We start from the raw sequence: 23,198 nt of genomic DNA, 5'->3' as shown, positions 1-23,198 counted from the left end.
CATCAGGGAAAGCTTCCCTCAGCCCCATTCGATATGATGACCAATAATTGTTTACAGCGAAAGCCAACACCACACATGTAAATTCTAGCCCATTTTTTCCAGGAGGCTGAAGAAGGAAAATAATGTGCAGATCAGTACATAAAATTTACTGCCTCCACAGTTATGTACACCTTAGAAAAGAAAATATCAGATGCTGCCAAATTACTTGCAGTTTATCTCAACTACAAATGTCCTTCCACCAGAGCACCTCCTGTGCAAGCTTACCTTTTCTTCTCCCACAAAACAAGCATCATACCTGACACAGCAATCCACAGAGTCGCCTTTGAAGAAGTTCCCATCTCAGTGCATTAGCAGTTGCTGTGAAGAGACATTTACAAGTCTTACGGGGTTCCTTATAATTTGATAATAAGTTTAGTGTCTTTAAACCCAACTACTGCCCATCACAAACTGATTGCACATTGTTTTAGTCTATTTATACCTACAACAGTTTTTCACAGGAAAGAGGATTTTAAAAGTGCATTTTGGTTTGCGAGTCCTACCCTACAGAAAACACTGAGCGCTTTTTCTTCCCTGTGGTTACATCATTTCCCCTTGCTATAAGGGGGGGCAATGCTTCCCCACATTGTCAGAGTGAAGGTGCCACAGTTCCCTGTGGAAATGGATGTCTCCATTATGACTTACTGGAAGAAAAGCACTTGTCCTTCCAATTTGACATCCAGTACAGAATTTTTAAAGTTAATGGGTTTTATGTTATGCTTAGAAACACTCTTTGTTCAAGTTTAACAATGCTAGGTCCTACTTCTGATGACCTCTACCTTGATACAAGTCTATTAAAGATTTTATACCACAACTAATAATGGGGGGTTGGAGGTGGTGAAAGGAGATTTTGTAAGCACTGTCACTCGAGTGCCTAAGCAAAAACGGAAGGCAGCTCTCAGTAGCTTGTTCAGCTTTTTCACTGGATGAAGGCTGTAGCAATTAGTTGGCAGACATGGTTAGACATCTGAAACATAAAAGGAGCTCTGCCAGGCTGATGTAGGTTGAGCAGTAACTTCCTTGGCCAACAGGTTCCCTAATTTCTCATCTCTTACCATGCAGGTGGGAGGAGGTAGGGGAAGGAGTGGAGAAGTGGGTGGGGAAGACACCACAGTCCAGAAGGTTCACTAGACCTGCCTGACTTTCTGCAGGAACCAGTATAAAGCCTTGTACTCCTCTACTCCCATCCTCGTTTGTCAGCCCTGTTCTTCATAACACTTTGCAACTCCTCTACTCATCTACCAGTTTATTTTTATTTATCTACAGAAAGGTATTTCTGCAAACTACCTGGAGTCATTTAAAGCCAAATTCTCAGCCATTTTCAGAGTAGTAGTGGTTGTTTCAGGGAGTCTTGTTTCGTTTTGTTGGTTTTTTTCTTCTTTAAGTCAGTGTCACCAGTCTCTTCCACAAATTTGGGATTCTCTCTCTTTTTATTTACTCTAGCTCTCTTTGCAGAAGAAGATCAGTGCATAACAGTTATGCCTTAGAGCTAAGACTCCAAATTTTCTTACAAGACAAAATGTAGTTGCAAATAAAGTTGTTTACAATGCACGTATTTGTTGAGCATTAGTCACATTGCCCTTGGAAATGCACGCCTGAGCCCAAAAGTTCAGTGGGCTTAAGGCAGTCATTTTTTTTTTCCTATAAGCAAGTGATATACACTCCAGAATTTCAAAAGAAATGAATTTAAAAATCACTGCAATATTTAATTACCTAAGCATTAGAGGTGTTGATGTTAGCAAATGAGCAAGAAGTAGTATGAAGTTTCCATGGTTCTATACCAAGTGTTGCATGTGTATAGAGAGAGGGACGAGAGAGGGACGAGAGAGGGACGAGAGAGGGACGAGAGAGGGACGAGAGAGGGACGAGAGAGGGACGAGAGAGGGACGAGAGAGGGACGAGAGAGGGACGAGAGAGGGACGAGAGAGGGACGAGAGAGGGAAGAGAGAGGGACGAGAGAGGGAAGAGAGAGGGAAGAGAGAGGGAAGAGAGAGGGAAGAGAGAGGGAAGAGAGAGGGAAGAGAGAGGGAAGAGAGAGGGAAGAGAGAGGGAAGAGAGAGGGAAGAGAGAGGGAAGAGAGAGGGAAGAGAGAGGGAAGAGAGAGGGAAGAGAGAGGGAAGAGAGAGGGAAGAGAGAGGGAAGAGAGAGGGAAGAGAGAGGGAAGAGAGAGGGAAGAGAGAGGGAAGAGAGAGGGAAGAGAGAGGGAAGAGAGAGGGAAGAGAGAGGGAAGAGAGAGGGAAGAGAGAGGGAAGAGAGAGGGAAGAGAGAGGGAAGAGAGAGGGAAGAGAGAGGGAAGAGAGAGGGAAGAGAGAGGGAAGAGAGAGGGAAGAGAGAGGGAAGAGAGAGGGAAGAGAGAGGGAAGAGAGAGGGAAGAGAGAGGGAAGAGAGAGGGAAGAGAGAGGGAAGAGAGAGGGAAGAGAGAGGGAAGAGAGAGGGAAGAGAGAGGGAAGAGAGAGGGAAGAGAGAGGGAAGAGAGAGGGAAGAGAGAGGGAAGAGAGAGGGAAGAGAGAGGGAAGAGAGAGGGAAGAGAGAGGGAAGAGAGAGGGAAGAGAGAGGGAAGAGAGAGGGAAGAGAGAGGGAAGAGAGAGGGAAGAGAGAGGGAAGAGAGAGGGAAGAGAGAGGGAAGAGAGAGGGAAGAGAGAGGGAAGAGAGAGGGAAGAGAGAGGGAAGAGAGAGGGAAGAGAGAGGGAAGAGAGAGGGAAGAGAGAGGGAAGAGAGAGGGAAGAGAGAGGGAAGAGAGAGGGAAGAGAGAGGGAAGAGAGAGGGAAGAGAGAGGGAAGAGAGAGGGAAGAGAGAGGGAAGAGAGAGGGAAGAGAGAGGGAAGAGAGAGGGAAGAGAGAGGGAAGAGAGAGGGAAGAGAGAGGGAAGAGAGAGGGAAGAGAGAGGGAAGAGAGAGGGAAGAGAGAGGGAAGAGAGAGGGAAGAGAGAGGGAAGAGAGAGGGAAGAGAGAGGGAAGAGAGAGGGAAGAGAGAGGGAAGAGAGAGGGAAGAGAGAGGGAAGAGAGAGGGAAGAGAGAGGGAAGAGAGAGGGAAGAGAGAGGGAAGAGAGAGGGAAGAGAGAGGGAAGAGAGAGGGAAGAGAGAGGGAAGAGAGAGGGAAGAGAGAGGGAAGAGAGAGGGAAGAGAGAACAGATATTTTACTGTATGACGTGCCAGTCTGTCCTATCCACCCTTGCCATAACTAAACCATAAAGGCTTTGCCCATGCAAGAGTGAATGCTGGCACACTGCCAGCAGTTACTCACTTTTCTCGTCTTCCACCTTTTCTTGGAGCAACTCGCAAGTGCTTGTTAAAGCTGCATTTACATCCTTGAGTTTTTGCTGCTCAAAAATGGCTTCCTCTAACTTGCATTTCAGGGATGCTGCTTCCTCACAAGCAGAGTGAAAGGCTTCAACTTGATCCTCTGCCTAAGCACAAAGCAATATTTAAGATAAAAAAAAAAAAAGAAGGGAATACAAAAGGAAAAAACTAAAAAACCCACCAAAACAGCCTGGCTAACACAAGGAGCTTCTACAGTTCATGTAAATGAAACCAAACTGCTTCTGTTCTTTCTCAGGAAGTGATAAAGCTCCTTGTGAACTTCTGCATTTTTACATTGGGGTGGACTGTGTATGGAAGCTATTTTTGGGGCTTTTTATCTTTTTTTTTAAGCCACCACAAATATGCAATGCTGCCTCTTTCATCAGCAAACTGTTGTCACCACCCCCTCAAATTCTACTTCCTCTGCTGGTTCCACTTTTGCAGTGAGGCACTCCATTCCGAACATGTGATTTTCTTCCCCAAGAGCAGCAATGCATTGTACATAGCCTTTTGCATGTTTGCTTGTTTCCTGTGTAGGAGGAACTAGACTGTCCCTTACCTGTTTGCTGGCATCCTCAAGCTGCTTTGTAGCTTTTTGCAGCTCTAAACCAAGGGCTTCTGCCTGGCCAGCAGTTTCTTCTTGTAACTGTTTGACAGTTTCTATTTCACGTTGCCTGTGGGGTGACAGAGCACAAACCACAATCCGTTACTGACGTTTTAGAGCAGTCATGCCCAGGAGATGACACATGCTCATCGTTGAGACACTCATCCAGAACCACATTCAGCTGTTACATACTGCAGCTCCCCAGGATGCAGCACCAGGGACTTCTTGTGAAGCACAACTCAAGCCAGTAAGGCAGACAAAGCTTTTCTACAGCAGCTCTAGAATTAGGAAGGGGATGGAGGTTTTCTCTGGTTTGTCCCCAGCTGAACAGTGCAATGGCTGTGTCAGCCCCAGCCAGCTGGGTACCACAGTGGAAGCTTGTGGAATATCCAGAGAACTTTCAAAGCGCACGAGCTTAGCGGGGCAAAATTTTGCCATTTGGTCAAAAGAATACTGTTTCTCCCAAACGATGAGACAATGCAATCAGATACAGAGTCAGTCATTCTAGAAAAGATACCCTGGAGCTATTACTGCAGATACACAGCTTAATCAGATTCATTTCCCAGTGTTTCAGAAGGTATTTCACTTGACAGCAAGCAGATGCCATCAGAACCAGTGCTAAAGATCATGGCTTTCTAGCAACCCCTTCTTTTTCCCTGCAGAAGCCCTTTGCCCATTTCTTCGCTAACTCACCTTCATAATTTATTTTCTTGTTGCTAGCACCATAAACAATTTTGATAGAGAGGCAGCTTTAAGAAACTAAGCCACCCTTATTTTTATCAGCTCTTTTTCAAGTGAAGGGAAAGTATGTGGGAGGTCTACATTAACAACATTAAATGGAAGATAAGTCAGGCAAAAGTGCAGTATGACTGCTCCACATTAGTTCTCAGGCATGGTAAGCCCTAGGAAGCTGCTTAAACACCAACCCCAGGTAAAGGCATGAGCGCAAAAAATTTACATTCAGTGTAGCATAGCAGAAGGTTGACACTAAGTAAGCCTGGGCTCCACAAAGACAACAAGTTTAGTTGTTCTGGCAAAAACCCCTTGACTAACTACTTTCCTGAATGTCTGAGGAGAAGAGGGAGGGTGGACATGCAGAGGTTTACCCTGCTGTCTCTTGCTGCCACATTTGTAATATCAAAACTCATAGCAGGAACCACGTGCCAATAAATTAAATGTGAAGTTATATTTTCATATGAGATAACTAATTGAAACTATACCCTTGATAAGACATTATATTGTCTGGGGCTAGAAATTGTCCCAAAGCAATAATACCTTCAGGCATATATTTTACAGGTCTTCTGCTTCTCACAAAATCAGCAGTTATTATATAATGGTTGCACCTGCTAGATAGGCAGTGCCCTTTTGCTTTAACTGCTCAGTCTGTGGTCTCCCTGATGTTTTCAAAGACATCTCCAAGATCATGTTACTTCAGACACAGACCTTAACTCCCACATAGTGTAAACGTTATACTAAAACCAAACCCACTCCCCAAAACAGCAGATAATTTCCTCTCTGAAAAGAGTCTTCAGAATTTAGTAAATTTTGTTCCACAAGGCAAAAAACCCAACACAAGCCAAAAACAAAACAATCCCCCCACACCAAATAGCTAAGCAACCAACAGAACCAAGACACACATGCTTTGTGGTGGTACCTGGCAGAGAGCTCTCTTCTTAGGTGAAGTTGCTCTGTCTTGGTTCTCCTCAAGTTGCCTGCCATTTGAATAAAATCCTTATCTAGGGATTCTTTGTATTTTTGCAAGAGATTAAGTTTCTGGATCCAAAGGTGTCTCTTTTCTCCTAGCTCTTGCTTGAGAACCTGTGGAATTTTGAAACTTAGTTGCCATGTGGTTAGATAGGCAGAGCCAGAGAGTAAACCAGAGCCCCAATGTACATGATTAGAATTGATTTCCTGCTCCACCATTTAGTTTCATCACCTACAACTAAAACTGTCAGCTATAAAAAAGGTAAGAGACTGACAATATTTAGTCTATTTTTGATGCACAGCATCTGGTTGGGGGAAGAGAGAGATAAATGAGGAAAAAAAATACATTTCATTGGAAGATACTATAAAGAAGAAACAGGTGTTTGTTTGTACAAAACAGTGTTTTGGGCAGTCTAACAAAGCTACCTAAACTTCAAACCTGTGCCTTCCAGCTCCTGAATTGGACAGGATGTGAGAACAGACAGGCTAAACTCCTGCTGAGTGTTAGTACTTTAAGACTTTTTTTTTTTTTTTAAGATGGAGCAAACGCGTAACAGTTCGCACAAGAAAACATAAGCCTTCCATATGCTAGTTCAATATGACAAATGGCTTCCACTTTTTTCAAAAGGTTACTAAGTCAAAAGTCATCCTTAGCCTTTATTTCTGGCAGATGTAGGGTACACAGATAGTCCTCTTCCTCTTTATCCCTTGTAAAACAAATACATGGTTAGCAAATATTTATTGTAAGCATGGCAGGAGATTACATGGTGCAGAAGGGAATCTTTACAACTTACCCCAGAAAAACTCGATCACAAGATGCCCAGATACAACAAAAAAACCATATTTCATAACGGGAAGTTTTAACAATTACCCTCTTGCAAGAAACCCTAAAACTCATAATTTAGACTTCTGTGACCCTTTCCTCAAAGTATAACTAAGTCCACTGGCAGCAATTTGAGTTTGTATTAATGCATAATAATAATAAAAAGAAAATATCATTATTTCAGTTTGCTAAACATGCCTAGCAGATTAAATCTGCCCAAGGGATGACCCCTGTGACAAAGGCTTTTAGTTTTACCTCTGATTTGTAGGTAGAAAAAGAAGAGGGTAAAAATAAAGCATTAAAGTAACACTGCACCCTCTGCATTTCTCTGAACAATGTCTTGCAGATAAAGTACTGAAAAAGAAGAATTCTGGCCTCTTTCTCTGACCTTGTTCAGTTGAACATACAAAATAGAGTCCTCAGCTTTTAAAGAATGCTTAATGAGAGCCAAACAGAAGTCAAGTAAGAATGAGGTTCATATTTCTGGGATTTTACATTAGTTCAAAAAGGGGAAGACATCAGTCCTACAAATACATGCCACGGTATCTACCTGCAAGCTAGAGTTTAATGCTGTTCATGAGTTTCAAACAAAAAAAGCATAACACATCAAGTATCATGCTACAAAAAAAAAAAAAAAAAAAAAAAAAGGGCCTGAGCAGTTTTGCTAGATAGTTTTACTAGAATGTCTTGGAATGCCACTATATGCTAGTTCCCACATCCTGAAGATCATTTTCTCAGCCAAGGCAGGCAGCACTTGCTCTTGGAAATGTCATGGTTTCGACAACTTAAGTGGCATAGGCTTACCAGGGCACATGGCCAGTCTTATCATCCAGCAGGAGAAGGGCAAAAAAAAAATTTTACTATCATCTATATATGCTTAAATACATGCACATACACACAAAAATACAGGCACACTTAAAATTTACTTTACTAAATTATTTAAATTTACTAAAATATATGTTAAAACATACTTAAAAATACTAAAAGCCAGCAAAACATGTCCGTGATATATTTTACAGAAAATGGTGGGGTTTAGGCTTCAAGTGATAGTGCATGGTCCAAGATTTAATTCATTTTTCTATGAAAGCTTTCTTTAAGGCTGGAAGAAACTACTATGAATATTTCTATTTCTGGATTTTCTGTTATTCAGTTCTATATACGCTACTTCCTACATATCTGGGTTGTTCTAGCTTGGTGAATACAATATGTTTGACATGAAGTCACTTCCCCTCCCCACAGGTCCCAGAAGGACAGGACCTTTCATTAAGAATCTTGTTGTTCTTTGATCCTCTGTTAGCTTAGTTTCCAAACACATCACTCTCTAGGAGCCAGAACAGGACTAATTTACCATGATTAATGCCAACATCCACACCAAAAGTTTTTAAGCTTCACATGTTTAATGGGAATACAATCCCAACGTGAACGTTAAGTTTACAAGCATTTTTCAGCTGTGATATCTTTGAAGGAGGAAGATTTTAGTCAACATCAAAAAGTTACATCAATGCATGAGCCAGTAGTTTCCTAAAGCCTAGAAGCTTTTCCTGTGGAGCGGGTCCAGTAAAAGCAGAAAACTTTGCCTTTCAAAAGAAAGCAAACCCTGTGAAGGTTTTGATATAGAAATCTGCTTATAAAGCCATCTCCCTCCTCCTTTTGACAGTGAAATCATCCAGTACTGTAGCCAGACTGAGTACAGGGGAAGATGGGTGCTCAAGGCATACAGAAACATGCAGTAGGCAGAAAAGCTTCATAGCTCACAAAATACAGTATTGTCATCTGACCTCATTTTCCTCTTGAAATCGATTTGCTTTATCTACCCTTTCCTTCAAGCATAGTTTTAACAAAATGAGATCTTGCACAAAACAAGTCAGGAAAAGTACAGCATTTAAGTGAAGAGCAGCCACCCCCTTTCTCCTTAAAAAAATGTTAAAAATGATATTTCTCTCCATACAGCCATTCCAGACCTCAAAATGGACTGGTATGATCTCAAGTAATTAATATACATAGCAGTAAGATACCCACCTTAAGTTTTTGCACAGCCACACAATTTCATAGAATAGCTTCAGAGAAACAGTTGCTTACCATAAGTTTTCTTTCCCAAGCCTGTTGCATGTTCACATCAGGAACTTCTATGCATTGTAAAGAAGTCATGACAAGCTCCTCTGCCTCAGAGGCTTCCTCTTGCTGGGGAAAACCAAACAACAACAAACCACACACATACAAAACACCAAACCGAAGAACTCCCAATCCAAACCCTGGTATTCCTAGTCTGACACAATGCTCCCCAGAATTACCCAGGTTATAAATTACAGTATTAGAGTAGGTGCCAAGTGATATTGTTACAGTAAGCATGCACTCACTCCCTCCCCAAAGAAGCTATTTTTATTTTTTTCAAAAGGAACAAACACAATCTAATTAACAATGTTTGGAGAAATCCTAATTGAAAGGCTGATAGAAGACCACATCCTTATTCACATAAGATCTGCTACTGACCAGGTTTTGCATGATACTCTTAAATTTTTCTCCCTCATATTCAGGTCCCTGAAGTAAAACCAGCACTTCACGGTCCAGTGTTTCATCCAGGGACATCCATTCAGCCTCGGTAGTCTTTGAAGAGATAGAAGAGCCAGCTAGCTTGTTTTGACATCTCCTTATTACAAACCAGCATCAATGACATTTAGACTTTTCTGAAGTAACCCTGCATCATATTTGCCAGAAGGTCAGAGCTACTGAAACTTGAAGCTTGTAAAATCTTTTCAAAACCATCATGTCATGGGAATTTAAAAAAGCAAGGCAGCCAAGCTGCTGAGTGATCTAACATACATTTTCATGCCAGGAGTAGGCAAGAAAAAGTCAATAATTAGTTATCTTTATTCAGAAGCTTTACCCAGTGATGAATAAGCAGAGCCCTTACTTGCTTTACAGGTGATTTGGTGGAAGTGCATCTAATTACAGCATTTGAGAGGTAAATGCAGTGACTCACTGCAGCTGTGGGGAGCTGCAATACAGGATATGTTACTTTTGAAACAGAGCTGCCTAGCCAAGTACAACCTCCTATTTCTGGGTCTGTAGTTTTAGTCTATTAGCAGAATTTTTCCTGTTGCAAATGTACCATGTACAAAAGGAAGTAGTAGCACAGTGAAGTCTTGCAAGAAAAATCACTGCAATAGCATATATTTGTTTTCAGCTCTGCTGCAGAGCTCGCATCTGAAGGGAAGAAAGCACTGTAAGGAAGGATGGGGCTCCATGGAATGTCTTTAGGGAAATGAGCACATGATAACTCAGATAATCTGAACCAAAACCATAATGTACATGTAAATATTTTTTTCTGGATTTACATGTAAATAGTTTTTTCTAGGAGTTGGAAGTGATGAATGGTATAGGAACAGTAAATCAGAGACCAAAATTCCAGTGTTATGTGAAGTGTGTCTGATCAAAAGTGCAGTTCCCAAAAGTCACCAAGGCACCTGCTGGGTGTTCTGCAGAGGACAGTGGGGACACTAACTCTAAACCAAAAGGCTCAGCCACAGTACTAAGACTTTTGTCAGCCTGCACCAGATTCATCAGAAGGATGCCTCTCCTGTCCTTCTCCAAGTCACTATCCAAAGACCCCAGAGAAAGAAAAAAAAAAAGAAAAGAAAAAGGAAAAAAAGACAGCTGGACAGGACTTCTGAAGATTGTTGTACCTGCTGATGGGGAAGGGATTAGGGTACCTAATGCTTATCAGAGTTTTTAAAGAATACCTTGTCAAGAATACCTTGTCAAGATGCTTACTTTTCTTTTTCACTACACTAGACTGCACAGAAAAAGAAGTGTTCCCTCCTGCAATTGAAAGTCATTGTTCATGTCCAGTATAAGCAGTACAAGAAACAGACTATAACTTTTTCCAGCATAATAGCCCTTATATTTTTGAAAACTCATATCTTCTATCCGTCTGTTCTGCTAGCTAAATGCATGACCCTAACTCTTCCAGATTTACTTTGTAGGTCTCATTTTTTTAGATATCAGTGTTTTGTTTGCTTTGGACTTTCTCCAATGTACTTGGGACAACACATTCTAAGCTTGAGTGTTAGGATTAATGGCTTTAAGTTCCAAGGTTACTAATTATCTACCAGGAATGAGCTTTGTTCTTCCTTTACTGATGCAAGACAAGTGGGATGAGATTCAATAAAGATTTGATTCATACCTCAGAAAACTGAGCAAGTTCCAGTTCACAGTGCAGTGAATTCATCCCTTCAGGAATATTACTGTTAAATTTACACAATGGGAAATTCAACCCATTTCTAAAAGAAGCAGGAAAAAAAAAAAATCTGCATCAGCCTCTTTTTACTTTTGAGGAACTCCATTCCTGGGACTTGTTCACAATACTCACGAGATCAGCTCTTGCTGCATGTGTTGCATGTTCTCCAGTAGCTTATTTTTTTCTGCCCGCAAAGTCTAAAACATACATCAGACCTGGTTAGAGTGTTAGTTTGTCATGTAGAATAAGCATAGGATATGCATGCTTTCTCCTCATAGTCAAAACTAAAATCAGTCCCATACCTCTATTATTGAGGAACACTCCACAATGGTTAACTTCAGTTCTTTGATGTCCTGCTCCTTCTGCAGAGGTTGTAGAGAAAAGAACCTTTAAAGTACACAACCTGACAACTAGCACATTGAAGTGCGTTTGTAATACTTATGGCTACGATGCTTTGTAACCAAAATAGCACTATAGTCAATCCTATATCACAGCAGTAAGCTGTGCAATTTAGGTTTGAGCAGCATCTTAATTTTACATAACAAATACAGTGTCAAATTTAAAAGAATATAGACAATATGCAAGGTAATTGACTAACAGAAAGTACTCAGGAAACATTTTCTATGTAACTCCTAAAATTAAGGAGACAGAAAAACTCTTTCCAGCTACTGTGTTTTAATTTATTACTTACCTGTCTTACTTTCTATGTCAGCAATAGCAGATTAAACTGGACAGAAGGGCTCTAGTTTTAGCTGAAAATCTGGACTACGTTATGACTGGCATGAGTGTTAATCCCAATGAACCCTTAAAACAAGTTTCAAGGTTCTGAGTTTACTCTCATTTGTTTTCATGATTAAAGGCATAGAGTGAAGGGCTCTGCAGAAGGCCTAGTGGAAGGGCTGATACAGAACATATCAACACTCATGGTAAGACTGAGGAGTTAGTAGAAGTAGCAGCCTTCTTAGCTTCACCAACTAGCAATGGGCTTCAATCATGTTATGTCATTACAATAGAAGACACTGCACAAACAGCATTTCCTATAGAAATTAGGAACTTCAAGTAGGACTTCTGGTCCTCTCACCCCTTTTAGGACTTCTTCCTACTCTTCCTCTTTAAAACATTTCTTTGAAAGAGATGAAATACACAGAAAGCTAATCAAGAAAAGTGATGTTACAGAACCAGGTTTCTAGCCTTGGCAGAGACAACTGATGTATGGTGCTGAAAGTTAAAAAACAGAAAAACACCACAAAACTAAAACAAACACCATCCCCACTTCCCCCCAGAAAAAAAGAAGGGGAAAAAAAAAAAAAAGTATTTTCTATCTTCACATAGCTTCTGCAGGCCTGGAAAAGAAAGGTTGCCACACTCATTTTCACTGACCATCAATCCTACCCAATCTATCTTTGGATAAAGAGCTATGAGAGGGTTTTTTAGGTTACAGGTAAATCCTTATCCCACAAACCCTAATGCCAAGAAAAGTCAGTTTTTCACACCAGCTTCTTCAGGATTATAAGAAGCAGTCACCTTTACCTACAAGAACATGTCGTCTAGTGGACTGTTTTCAAAGTTCCCATTTAGCCAATACACTAAAAAAGCTTTTTTAAAACAAAAGGATCTCACAGAAGCCAAAAAAAGCTTTGAATCATTTGAGGAAGAGAAAGGGAAAGCTATTTTTTTTTTTTAAAGAAAAAAATGTGTGTGCTTAAGCTGCTTCTGGCAAGAAAAAAAAAAAATCCTATTAAAAAAACCGCTCAGCTACAAAATTATCTGCCAGATCACACTGAAGCTAGGTTCTCTCTTATTATTTGAATTCAGGTGCACTCATTTTTGCAGACAGCCTAATAGTCAAATATTTCATCAGCTGATTTAGAACATGTTCTGCTAAATAGAAAATCTAAGAAATTAGCCTAGAAGGATGTTTGCATAAATTATGAATCCAGAGAATGCCAACACCCTTATGTAGTCTCATGTGTTTATTTTCTAATACAAAACACAAGTTTAAAAACATCAGAAACGTTCATTCTTCAGCAAAGCCTACATATTTACACCTCAGTAATAAGAAAGGACAAATTTGATTTTCCAGTGGGCTCTGAATCATTATTTCTGGTTTGACACAAAAATTAAAGTTTACTTTAAGTAAAAAATATGAATGGAAGGATCTTCTGCAGGTACGTACTTTTACCAGCTGTTGAAGGAAGTAGCATTTAGAAGTCTTTCTACAGTTTTCTGAAGTTTGCAAGTTTGTTTTGTTTTAATAGGTTGTGATTACTTATTTTTTTAATTGAAAAGAAAAATCTTGAAACCTTTAATTATGCTGACTTATAACCAGGTCCTAAAGCAGATCTTGCTTACTTTGAACCCATTTATAGGATCAGGTTCTGTAATGTGAAAACAGTAGAAAAAAAATGCCACAGTGAAGACTACTGCCTTGACTTTTTACAAATCATCCCACAGTCAGTGTTTTCAGTCAATACAGTAATGAAGTAAAAGCAACTAACCTGGATCAAGATTGCCTCTTTACTCACCACAGTGTTCTCATAGATATGTGCTTGGATCTAAAGAATGAAATGATCAAGAATAATTCCAATCATCAGTATGCACTATCATACAAGTCTGTTCCTATCTCATACTTGGAAGGGAAAAAGGGTATCAAGATTCCTTGCTTAGAAAAACCAAACTCTTCTTCAAATATGTTGCATGGTCTGTTTCAAAGTTCAAATCATGTATCCAGTTAAAAGTGAAAAACTTCTCAGCTTTCAGTCACCTTTGTTTCCTCTTGTCTGTCCAGGGTAATAATTTCAGCAAGGCATGACTTTCTAACATTTTTTCACAGAGGAGGGAAAAGGTTTCCTAGAGGTTTAACTTAGAGGAAAGAATGTAACCGCTGATTGTTTATATTAGCCCAGTTTTTTACCTCCAGACAGCAACTTAGTCAAACCTGTCACACTATCCAAGCTATGATTGTACTGCAGTTCTTTATACAGACAGGTTCATGGCTGTCTACTGTCCAGAGGTAGAAATTCCCCTCACTAGACCCAAATAAGCTATAGGCTGTCTTTTCATTCCTTCTAGAGTTGACATGCTTACTTGAAGTTCTGATGCATTTTTAGACAGCTCCAAAATCTTCTTTTGAAATCCATCGGAGTCCAGGCTATTCCTAATATTCTGAACAAGATACAAAGTATTTAGGCACAGCTGAATGGATTGACAGATTCTCCTTGAAGGAGAAGGCAAAATGACATCTCCACCCCCAAGCTACTGCCTACTCTAAAGCACTACCAGCATCTTACACACATACATTGTATGTGCTTGCCCCACTGAAACTGTTTCTGCTCATTTTTCCTTTATTTCTCCAGTGCACTATTAAATGACAAAACCCCATAAGCACTACCTGACCTAGAAAGCTAAAGAAAAGCTTTCAAGCCTGAAGAATGAGAATTATTTGTGGAAAGAGGCCATTTAACAGCTATTTGGACTTATGAGCTTTTTCAGAAAGACTAATCTTGAGCATGGTAAACACACAAAAAACAACGACTACCGTGTTGTTATAACAGGCAATAGATTCCTGAATCCACGAAGTGCTTCTTTTCATTACTATGTATTATTTAAGCTGTTTCTCTACTTCGTCCTCAATGGCCTAAAATACAGGCTGTAAGCAAGTATTTATAACTTTATCAGATAATAAATACTGATTTATAAAATATTTAAATGAAATAAAAGAATGAATATTTATCTGAGGGAAAAAAAAAAAAAAAAAAGGGGGGGGGGGAGCCTAGAGATATAGCTTCACTACAAGGTGATATATTCCCTACAAACTTCCTGTAAGTCCTTGGTCAGTGTCAATGGATCCATCTGTGAATGGAGCCCACAGACACTGCTTTTTTTTTTTTTCCTCCCAGTTACAGCTCTATACAGGGCTCCTCCTTTGAATCTTAAAGAGGGAAGGAGAAGTAAATATGAAATGGAGACTGTTTCAGTAGAGTTAGTATATTTACAGCTATGTTAACCAGAAATATTTGTCTAAAAAACTTTGAAAAAAGAGAGAAAAAGCAGCTGTTTGTCTCTGTCCCCCACACTTCCCCAATCTCGTATCCGTAGTTACCCAGCAGATGGAAAGTCTGAAGCACAGTGCAACTTCAGGATATAAAGTTTTATAAGTAATCGTTGTAAAATATAAGGTATTTTGATACCCTAATTAGCATGTCAGCCTTCAAAGTCTGGCAAACATTTCATTTCTTAATGGTGAGCTTTAGCTTGACAAGAACATTTACTTGCAAAGTCATGATTTATTTTACCTCTTCCTGGAGAGAAGTAATTTTGATGACGAGAGACTGATTTTCTTTTTCCTGATCACGTTTATTTAGAGAGGAGGGGAAAAAAAAAAAAAAGAAAAAAGAGGAAAAAAAAGAAACTGGTTTTAGCATGTCTAGTTCAACATTCAAAGCCAAAAAGCAACAGACCACAAACACATCTAGAGCCCAACATGAAGCTGTGGTTTTGTATTCTTTTGCTTCAGAGACCCCAGCAAAAATGGGAGTGCTGAGACTGGTCCAGCTCATGAACCGTCACTGAAGGGTTTGACACAGGCATTTCAAATCAGAGTAAAACTCAGACCACTAGATAATAGGAAGGAGGTATTCAATGCCAGCGAGCAAGTCTAGTTGTTCTTATGCTTGAGTTCAGACAAATCTAGAAAGCCTGTGTGCCACGCTCTGCTTTTTTCACATCAGTTATGAAGAAAGGTAGTAGTATCCCTCCACTGTGCAGGGAACAGTAACTAAGGGACTTATAAGCACAACTATAAAACTTCTGATAATATTTCTCTCTCCCACCCCACCTCCTTCTCACAAGGTGAATTATGCATGTAATCTCAAATTAAAACCAAACAAAAACATACATACACTGCAGCAGAATAGCACCAAAAAAAGATTCTTGTGTTCTTGCTCAGCATGGAAGACTTTTTTTGATTTCTAAATACCCACCATCAGCAGCACACAGACCTATGGAACACCAATTTACAGCTACACTCACACAGCAACACACAGAGATGCCACTGTAGTGTGAACAACACACATGGCAGCAATGCAAACAAATGATCAGAGAGGCTAACTCTGTGTCTGTCAACACCTGCTAAAGCCGCAGCCACATCAGCCTTGTTACCAGGCTGCTTTACACCTTTCACACAGGCTTTGCTACTCAGACACCTGGGGTACAATTCAGACACTCTCACATAGGCAGCTTGTGCCCTTTGAGACATGCCAAGGTGTGCTTCCTGGCTTCCAGCTGTCAGCCCAGAATGGACAGGTTTCTGATAGGCCCTTATCATATCTGCCAGCCCATATGGACATCTTGTGTGGACATCTGAACAGAGAGTCTCCTGTCCCTACTGGTTCTAGAAAAGTCACATGAATTTCTGGCAGAATATCACAACTTCAAAACAGAGAGGGCTCAGTGACGGCAGTACAAGACCTGTTCTCTTTAGGCATGTTTATATGCAAAACTAGCCTTTTTAATTGTCCTCTTCATTGTAACAGACAATTTTTAAAGAAACCATGCGAAAACTTCACAGTGTTTTCATAACACTAATAAATCACATTTCAAAAAACGTTCTCAAAAAGCCTTAGTACCTACTGGTACAAAGAAGGTCATACTGCTGGTTTTTACAGTCTGAGCAGTCATATCATTGTTACAGCAAGGTGTGACATGCTGTACAGTGTAAGCTAAGAAATAAAAGCACCTACTAGCTGTTTAGTCTGGCAGAGAATCTGCTGTCTCATCTCTTCTGACAAGTTCAGGTTGGTTTTTGCTTCTTCTAGCTCTTCTTCCAGTGATTTGGCTTTCAGCACAAAATGCTGGATGCTGCATGGGGGGGAAGTAAATCCAAAGAACCTTTAGAGAGTTACTGTTGGTCATTAGATGGGTTTGAAATACCAAGAACATGATTTTTAGCCATGAGGGACTTATTCTTTGGCACAGATATGTTACAGAAGAGCAACAATCAAGTTTAAGCCTGTTGTTTTCGTCCAGTAAATAAAGGCTCATGGATTCACCCTCTATTTATCACCCCCTTACGCTCTCAAAGTAAGGGATGAAATCCCAGGCAAATACAGCATCCAAGATAACACACTTTTGTTTGCATCCACCTAAAAACGTAGCTTGTCACAGTCAAATATATCAGGTTACCCAAGCACATAAACCCACTTTTACAATGCTTTATTGTTAGCAGCTACAGAAATAACTTCAGTTCAATTTTCAAGGATAAGCTCTGCATCATTTTCTTATCCTGATCTGATATCCCAAACAACGTATATTTAACCAGTGGGGCAAGGCCCTTTTCCTGGCTCACTCTGGGCTGCAGAACACCCCAGAGCACATGGTCCAACATGAGGGCACACATCCTATGCAGCTACACTGCAGGACTCTTGCCTTAATCTTCCCAGAAGACACTGGGAGTGATTTGGCAGTTGACATAACTATCTCACATCTGAATTAATTGGGTCAGATGAGCATTATGAACTCACTGTAAAAACAGGCTCATACTCATGGCATGCATCCCCAGGCTGCAGCAATACTAAGCTAGTGAGACAACTCATGTTAGTTCCTCAAGGGACTAGCAAAATAGCTCTTATGTGACCATTTCCACTCTGCTTGGCAGCAAGTCTGTGGTCTAGCTTTGGAAGCCTTCGAAGTGCTTGGCTAGTCTCTTCATAATGTTAAGCTTCCCCCCTGCTTTTTTTTTTTTTTTTTTTTTTTAAAAAAAAAGGTTTATTTGATTTTCCTTACCCTAAGTTTTTGCCTGTGTGCACCTGCAGTATCTCATGCTCATTTCATAAGATAAATGACTGATTTCATAAGAACCAGGAGGTACAGAGCAGAACAATCAGGGAAGAGGATTAAACCTTACAGATACTACATTAAGTCAAGAAAGTTGCTGTCTTGAAGCACCAGTGAGGCAAAAAGCATAAAGCAAGGCTGGACCACTTGGAAGAAGATAGGTCTGCCCACAGCCATTACCCTGTAGACCTGGTGTCATCAGGGCCTCCCACCTTTTTATTTGTTGATGTAGATCTTTATTATCTGCCAATAGCTTATTGTTGGTCTCATCCACAGCTTCCAGTGTGAGCTTCAGTTTGTTATTCTCTTCCTGAAGCTTATGATTGTTGTACTGCAGGTCCGCAACACAGGTTATCAAGTCAGAAGAGTCCCTGTTCCAGTAACAAAACCAGGAAAGATTGAGAAAGGCAATTTGATTTAATTTCGACTTTTCTAAAAATCCTGATGCTGTTGCTGCAATATCATAGAGGTGAAAGGAGAGCCCACAGAATACTTACAATGCTACAGTGCCTCGTCATTTGCTCTGCAAAGAGATATTGGATCATCTTTGAATAGTTCTCTAATTCTATGGACATCGGGAAACATTTTGCTTTTAAGCACTTTTTTTTTTTAATGCTCCCTGCAATTCCATGGCTTCATGACAGTGTCTTAAGCTTTTGCTAATCACCTCTTTGACCATCACCAATACTTCTGTGTTAACTCTAAAATTTCTGGATACTTTCTTTTCCCCTAGAGCATCCCCCACTTATGCTTTCAACTGAAACTTGAACAAGAATAACCCTTTTGAGACACTGAGAAATGATAAGGAACCATCAGAAAGCAGATCTTAAGAATTTTGACTATGCATAAAATGAAAAAGTTATCTTCGAAACTTCTGGTGTTTGTTAAGTGCTTTACTATTAACCGAATCCAAGTCAGTCATGCCTATTAAAAACACCAAAACAAAACCAAGGACTAGATTTTCATGAGATAATGTCTTCTATTGTCATACATCTAAGAACTTGGGAGAGGCAAGGAACCAGTTTGAAAAGAAACACATGGCAAAACTCTGACCACAGGGAATTAAAAAGGCAAATTACACAGAAGGACCAAGATATCAGTAAGAAAAATTACTAGTGTGTTTTTAAGTCTGAGAAGAAGCTGGAGGAAGACCATGATAGCATCAAGAGCTAGTGCAGACTAAGGCCAGCATTACAAACTCTGCCAAGATAACTTTCTGCAACAGCAGTTCTAGGAATTGCTTTCAAGTAATTCAAAGCTAGGAGTACTAAATTGTGAGAAAGAACTGCTTAAATGAACTTACATGTCTCCTTTAGATACATCACCCCCAAAGGCCTCCAAGCTTCCTGATGTAACATTCATCTGGACATGCATCTTTCTTGCTGAAAGAGGTGGGAGTTTTGGTTATAGAGTAAGAAAATGGAGTTTTTCTGAATAAAAATTGAATAAAATGGTCTGCACCTTCAGAGGTGTTTTTAAATGTTTTAAATTCTGGGTCTTCCATGCTTGCCGTTGGTTCCTTGATGGCACCATCTTCCCTAAAACAATGAAGCATAAAGAGTCACAAAATAAGTATGACACTGGATTGGTTACTAACTTTGTGACATTTAAAAGCTTTCAGCCAAAACTCACACTGCAGTCAGTGTCCTGATACCATCTTTGTTCCAGAATATGGAATGTGCAAGACACAGGAGAACTTTTTACTCTCCTGGTTTCACAGAGGCTTTTATGGTATAGATTGATAAAAAGCTATTACCATTTTCTCTTACAGTCTTCAATCCATTCTTTCATGATGGCATGATATGTTTCCAGGTCCACGGAAACATCTTTCTGATCTGGATCAAGCATGTTGCACAGCTCTTCAAGACCACTATCTTCCGATCCCCGACTAGTTGTATGTCTCAAATAATCAACTATCTGGGAAACTGCTACTTTTCCTAAAATAGATACAGGTGTCCACACATCAGACTCTGAAGTCTAGTAGGCCATTATAACAAGCTATAAAAGGGCATGCTACTGATGTGCACTACTGTGTATTCAATTGGCCTCAAGAGCTGTAGACAAGCAACTGATCCCTGCAGCTCTAGTGTAACCTGGAAAGGAAAAGTTTAGACCTTCTGTTTGATTTTTTGAATATGGAAGTGTGAAAGTGCAGTTTACTAGTCTTGTGGACTTCAGTTTAAGAAGAGCAAACTCAGCACATTTGTTATGTTACTACTTTCAGGTCTTTTATCAAATTGGTCAAACCCTGGGACTGACATTATCTTACTCTGCTGGACAATTCCTTTCTCTACAGCTTTTAGTCAGGTGGAATACAGAGGAACTATCTCTTGCTCTGAAGTTCCCCAAAGCTCTCTTTTCTAACAGGAAAAAGTGTAAAAGAAATAAACAGTCATTTCCAATAAGTTTGATTGCTAGAAGCACATTGCTCCTCTACTTCCTCTGCATTAAAATAAAGCAAAGATCAGCAGTGGGCTGGGTGGGAAGAGAAGGGAAGAGACAGGCACCATGCAGAAGAGGCACAGGCATTTATTCTGCATCTGCCACACATACAGCCACCTAGGTAAGTGAGCTAGTTAGACTAAGCATGTCACAGATTGGCATGTCTCAGGAATCATAACATGACCTCAGCCTTGAAAATGTGGTGAGAGGAGAATAAAAAGGAGCCATGAAAAGCCACTGTCAAACCTGTATGGTCTATATCACATGCACAGAATATAGTGGTCAGTAGGTCTTCTTCACAGATCAAGCTCACATCATACATGTTGTCAGCTCTGTACCCCACTGACTGCTTCCATCCTACGAAGGATAAGTTTGTTATTGTCCATCTTTATTTTCTCTCAGTAACTGGTGCACCACAGCTTCTAACTACAATATTACGTTTGTAATAGCACGAGCACGCATAACACAACAGCTTGAATGGGAATTGTTAAAGATTTTTTTTTTTTAAGGTGATATAAAACCCAAAACCGACCATCAAGCTCTCCGCCCCCCCCCCCCCCCCCAATAAAACCAGAGCTTTGACTGCCAAATAACACCAGGAACTCTTCATAGCCAGAGCCTCTGAGTTGAAAACTGGTTTATACCATATACTTCTACACATGCATTTTGGGCAACTTTGGATGTTCTTTTACATGAAATAAACATATAAACCTGAATATTTTAAGAGGCCAGCTATTTCTTCCCTCCCCCTTCAGCTATACTGTAGAGAAATGATCACGGTCACATTAAATTATTAATAAAACAATTATTTAAAAAAAAAAAACCAAAACAAAAACCCAAACTAATTTACCTTTTAATATTAAAGGCAGACAATTATTAGCCAAATCTCTTATCCACAGAAAGGAATAAGCAAATTAGAAAAATTTTTTTACTTGACTCATTACTTCCTCACTGCTTATTCACATTAATATTTTTTTGAGAAAGTTTAATATTTTATTCAGCTCATTTTGCAGTCTTACTAGATTTAAGTGATTCTAAATTGTATCATTAAGTAGTAAATAAATGTCATCTATGTATGCTGAATATTCAGATGTCTAGGATTTTGGAGTGGGAGGGTTTTTTTCCCCACAGCTTTTTTACCTCTTTCACTCAAAGATAATCTCTTTGGCACAGGAGATTGGAGCACAGTGCTTTCTGACTTTTTATCAGATGTGAAGAAATATAAATTTGGACTTGACGTAAGATACTTCTGTTCATGAGGCACATCTTTAGATTCAGTATTTGATAAAGCACACAGTTTGTTCTGGGTATTAGCCTCTCCAGATCTGAAATAATACGGAGAACAGTCCTCCATGTGGCACATTGGCACCCATGAGTTTCTGGATCTCTCTTTGCTTTTAATGACTGAAAAGGTAGCACTTGCAGAATGAGAATCAGAGATATGCCTGAGATAAGGCGACAGCACCTGCAAGTCTGCAGAGAAAACACTGTCACTGCTGGGACTGATTAAGCATGGATCATTATTATCATGACTTCTAGAAGTCATTTTCTTCAGTATTTCTTCTAGATTTTTCTTTATATTGCACTGTGGACTGTCAAAGTTCTGTGACTGAAATTTTGGTATCTGCAAAGCAGGGTTAGAGACTTGGTCCATCATCTGGATAGATTTGATCTTTCTGCATATACTGTCCACTGGATTATGATGCCGTTTGTTAGCTCCATGTTGTGAAGACATTTTCAATTCTTCTGTCTTGCAAAGTATCTGGAAATAATAGGGACAAGATATAAGAGTCAGGATGATCAACATACACATTCTTCATGCCAATTTTTCTGTTCAGCAGACAACTTAGAGCTTCAGTATACAGTGGTTTGAAAATCCCTCTTTCACACACTAGTTGTGACAGAAACTTTCAGTCATGATGTTTAGCTCTCCAGGGAACTAGAAGTGATGTGGATTTGGAAAAGGGAGGGAAGAAAGAAATACTTTCTGAAACCTCACTGCTTATTCTTAAATACAATAACCACGTTGGGGAGGCAGGAAATAAAAATAAAAACTGAAGGTCTCCCTTCAACCTAGAAGCTGACTATCTTTTTTGCTTAAAGGAAGCACTAACCAATAACCAATATTCAAACCAATTTATCCCAGACTGGATATTTCTTTTTATATAAAAAGCATTCATTAAAAAGAAAAAGTCTCACACAATTTTTGTAACTATTACTTCTGATCACATTTGTATCATGTTTCCTGGTTACATGTTTTTTTGCTCAGGTGTAACAGCAACAACTGATACTGAAGGTATCTCCTACAACTGTTGACATTATCAGCTACTGACCGCTTTCTGTGTCCTCCCAGTCAAACCCTGCAGCCACAGCCACACAAGTCAGTGTGAAGTGTTGAGAGCTTGCAGCTTTCTCAAAACCATCCTGTGACAGGTTTCAGAAGCCAAGGTTTAAATGAAGTTTACTTTCAGGAAAATTTTAGGCTGTCTTTCTGGGTTTGATCTTTGCAGGTACTGGGTTGGGGAATGGGGAAGGGGAAGGCAGGAAAATCAAACCTACAAGAACAACTACAGTTATCACGCTACCACACAGGGAATTACCCAAGAAACATACCCTACAAAGGCACTTCACTTCTGTTTGTACTTTTATAATCTATTCTCCCAGGCAATATTTTAAAAGATATTTCCAGTAAGATATGTATGTGTGTGTGACCAAGGCACAGCATTTTGCAGGGATAAAGCCATATTTCAAGTGAGATATCCATCTCTATCATGCAACTTGCAAACAGCTTCTCTGAAGTGATAGTTGGGGGCTTTCATCTGACACTGTCCCACTGCAGTCTTCACCCACATTTTCTCACCCCAAAAAGGAGCATCTGCTAAACATCAGTACTGAGAAAGGCCATCCACCAGCCAGTATAACCCACTGAATGTGACTGGACTTGAACAGAGCACTGTGACAGGCATCAGCAGCTTGACTGGATCTTAATCATCAGAAAGAAACAAGAGGGAGACAAGCAACACTATTGAAAGTTAGCTATGACACCTAGATCATTATTAATTTTTTTAGTAATATATCCCTTATAACGTAACAGATAAAGCTCCCAAGAATCTGAGTTAAGTGATATTTTGCACCCAATATTGCAGCTACATACCTACTTCCATCACTCTATCACTTTCAACTCCTCAGCTCTGAAAATACACTATATTGTATATAAACT

At 39.8% G+C, this 23,198-nt stretch overlaps 1 protein-coding gene across 1 annotated transcript in view; it reads right to left on the bottom strand.

Moving 5' to 3' along the window:
• IRAG2 (inositol 1,4,5-triphosphate receptor associated 2) overlaps positions 1 to 21,713 on the bottom strand; it is a 39,411-nt gene extending 17,698 nt beyond the window's left edge. The window contains exons 1-19 of the mRNA XM_074901161.1: positions 21,119 to 21,713; positions 20,225 to 20,335; positions 19,293 to 19,473; positions 18,998 to 19,074; positions 18,840 to 18,918; positions 17,749 to 17,907; positions 16,444 to 16,561; positions 14,998 to 15,048; positions 13,790 to 13,867; positions 13,201 to 13,257; positions 11,005 to 11,064; positions 10,835 to 10,899; positions 10,649 to 10,745; positions 8,938 to 9,069; positions 8,545 to 8,646; positions 5,593 to 5,756; positions 3,894 to 4,008; positions 3,279 to 3,441; positions 296 to 357 (exon numbers count right to left, since the gene is read on the bottom strand). Coding sequence (XP_074757262.1) covers positions 296 to 357; positions 3,279 to 3,441; positions 3,894 to 4,008; positions 5,593 to 5,756; positions 8,545 to 8,646; positions 8,938 to 9,069; positions 10,649 to 10,745; positions 10,835 to 10,899; positions 11,005 to 11,064; positions 13,201 to 13,257; positions 13,790 to 13,867; positions 14,998 to 15,048; positions 16,444 to 16,561; positions 17,749 to 17,907; positions 18,840 to 18,918; positions 18,998 to 19,074; positions 19,293 to 19,473; positions 20,225 to 20,335; positions 21,119 to 21,713 — 2,466 coding nt within the window. The remainder of the gene's footprint in view (positions 1 to 295; positions 358 to 3,278; positions 3,442 to 3,893; positions 4,009 to 5,592; positions 5,757 to 8,544; positions 8,647 to 8,937; positions 9,070 to 10,648; positions 10,746 to 10,834; positions 10,900 to 11,004; positions 11,065 to 13,200; positions 13,258 to 13,789; positions 13,868 to 14,997; positions 15,049 to 16,443; positions 16,562 to 17,748; positions 17,908 to 18,839; positions 18,919 to 18,997; positions 19,075 to 19,292; positions 19,474 to 20,224; positions 20,336 to 21,118) is intronic.
• Between the last annotated feature and the right edge of the window lie 1,485 nt (positions 21,714 to 23,198).

The sequence above is a fragment of the Athene noctua genome, chromosome 3 (genome assembly GCF_965140245.1).
Source record: "Athene noctua chromosome 3, bAthNoc1.hap1.1, whole genome shotgun sequence".
NCBI lineage: Eukaryota > Metazoa > Chordata > Aves > Strigiformes > Strigidae > Athene > Athene noctua.
Note: the sequence above shows the minus strand (reverse complement) of the source record. Positions and strands in the feature narration are given on the sequence as shown.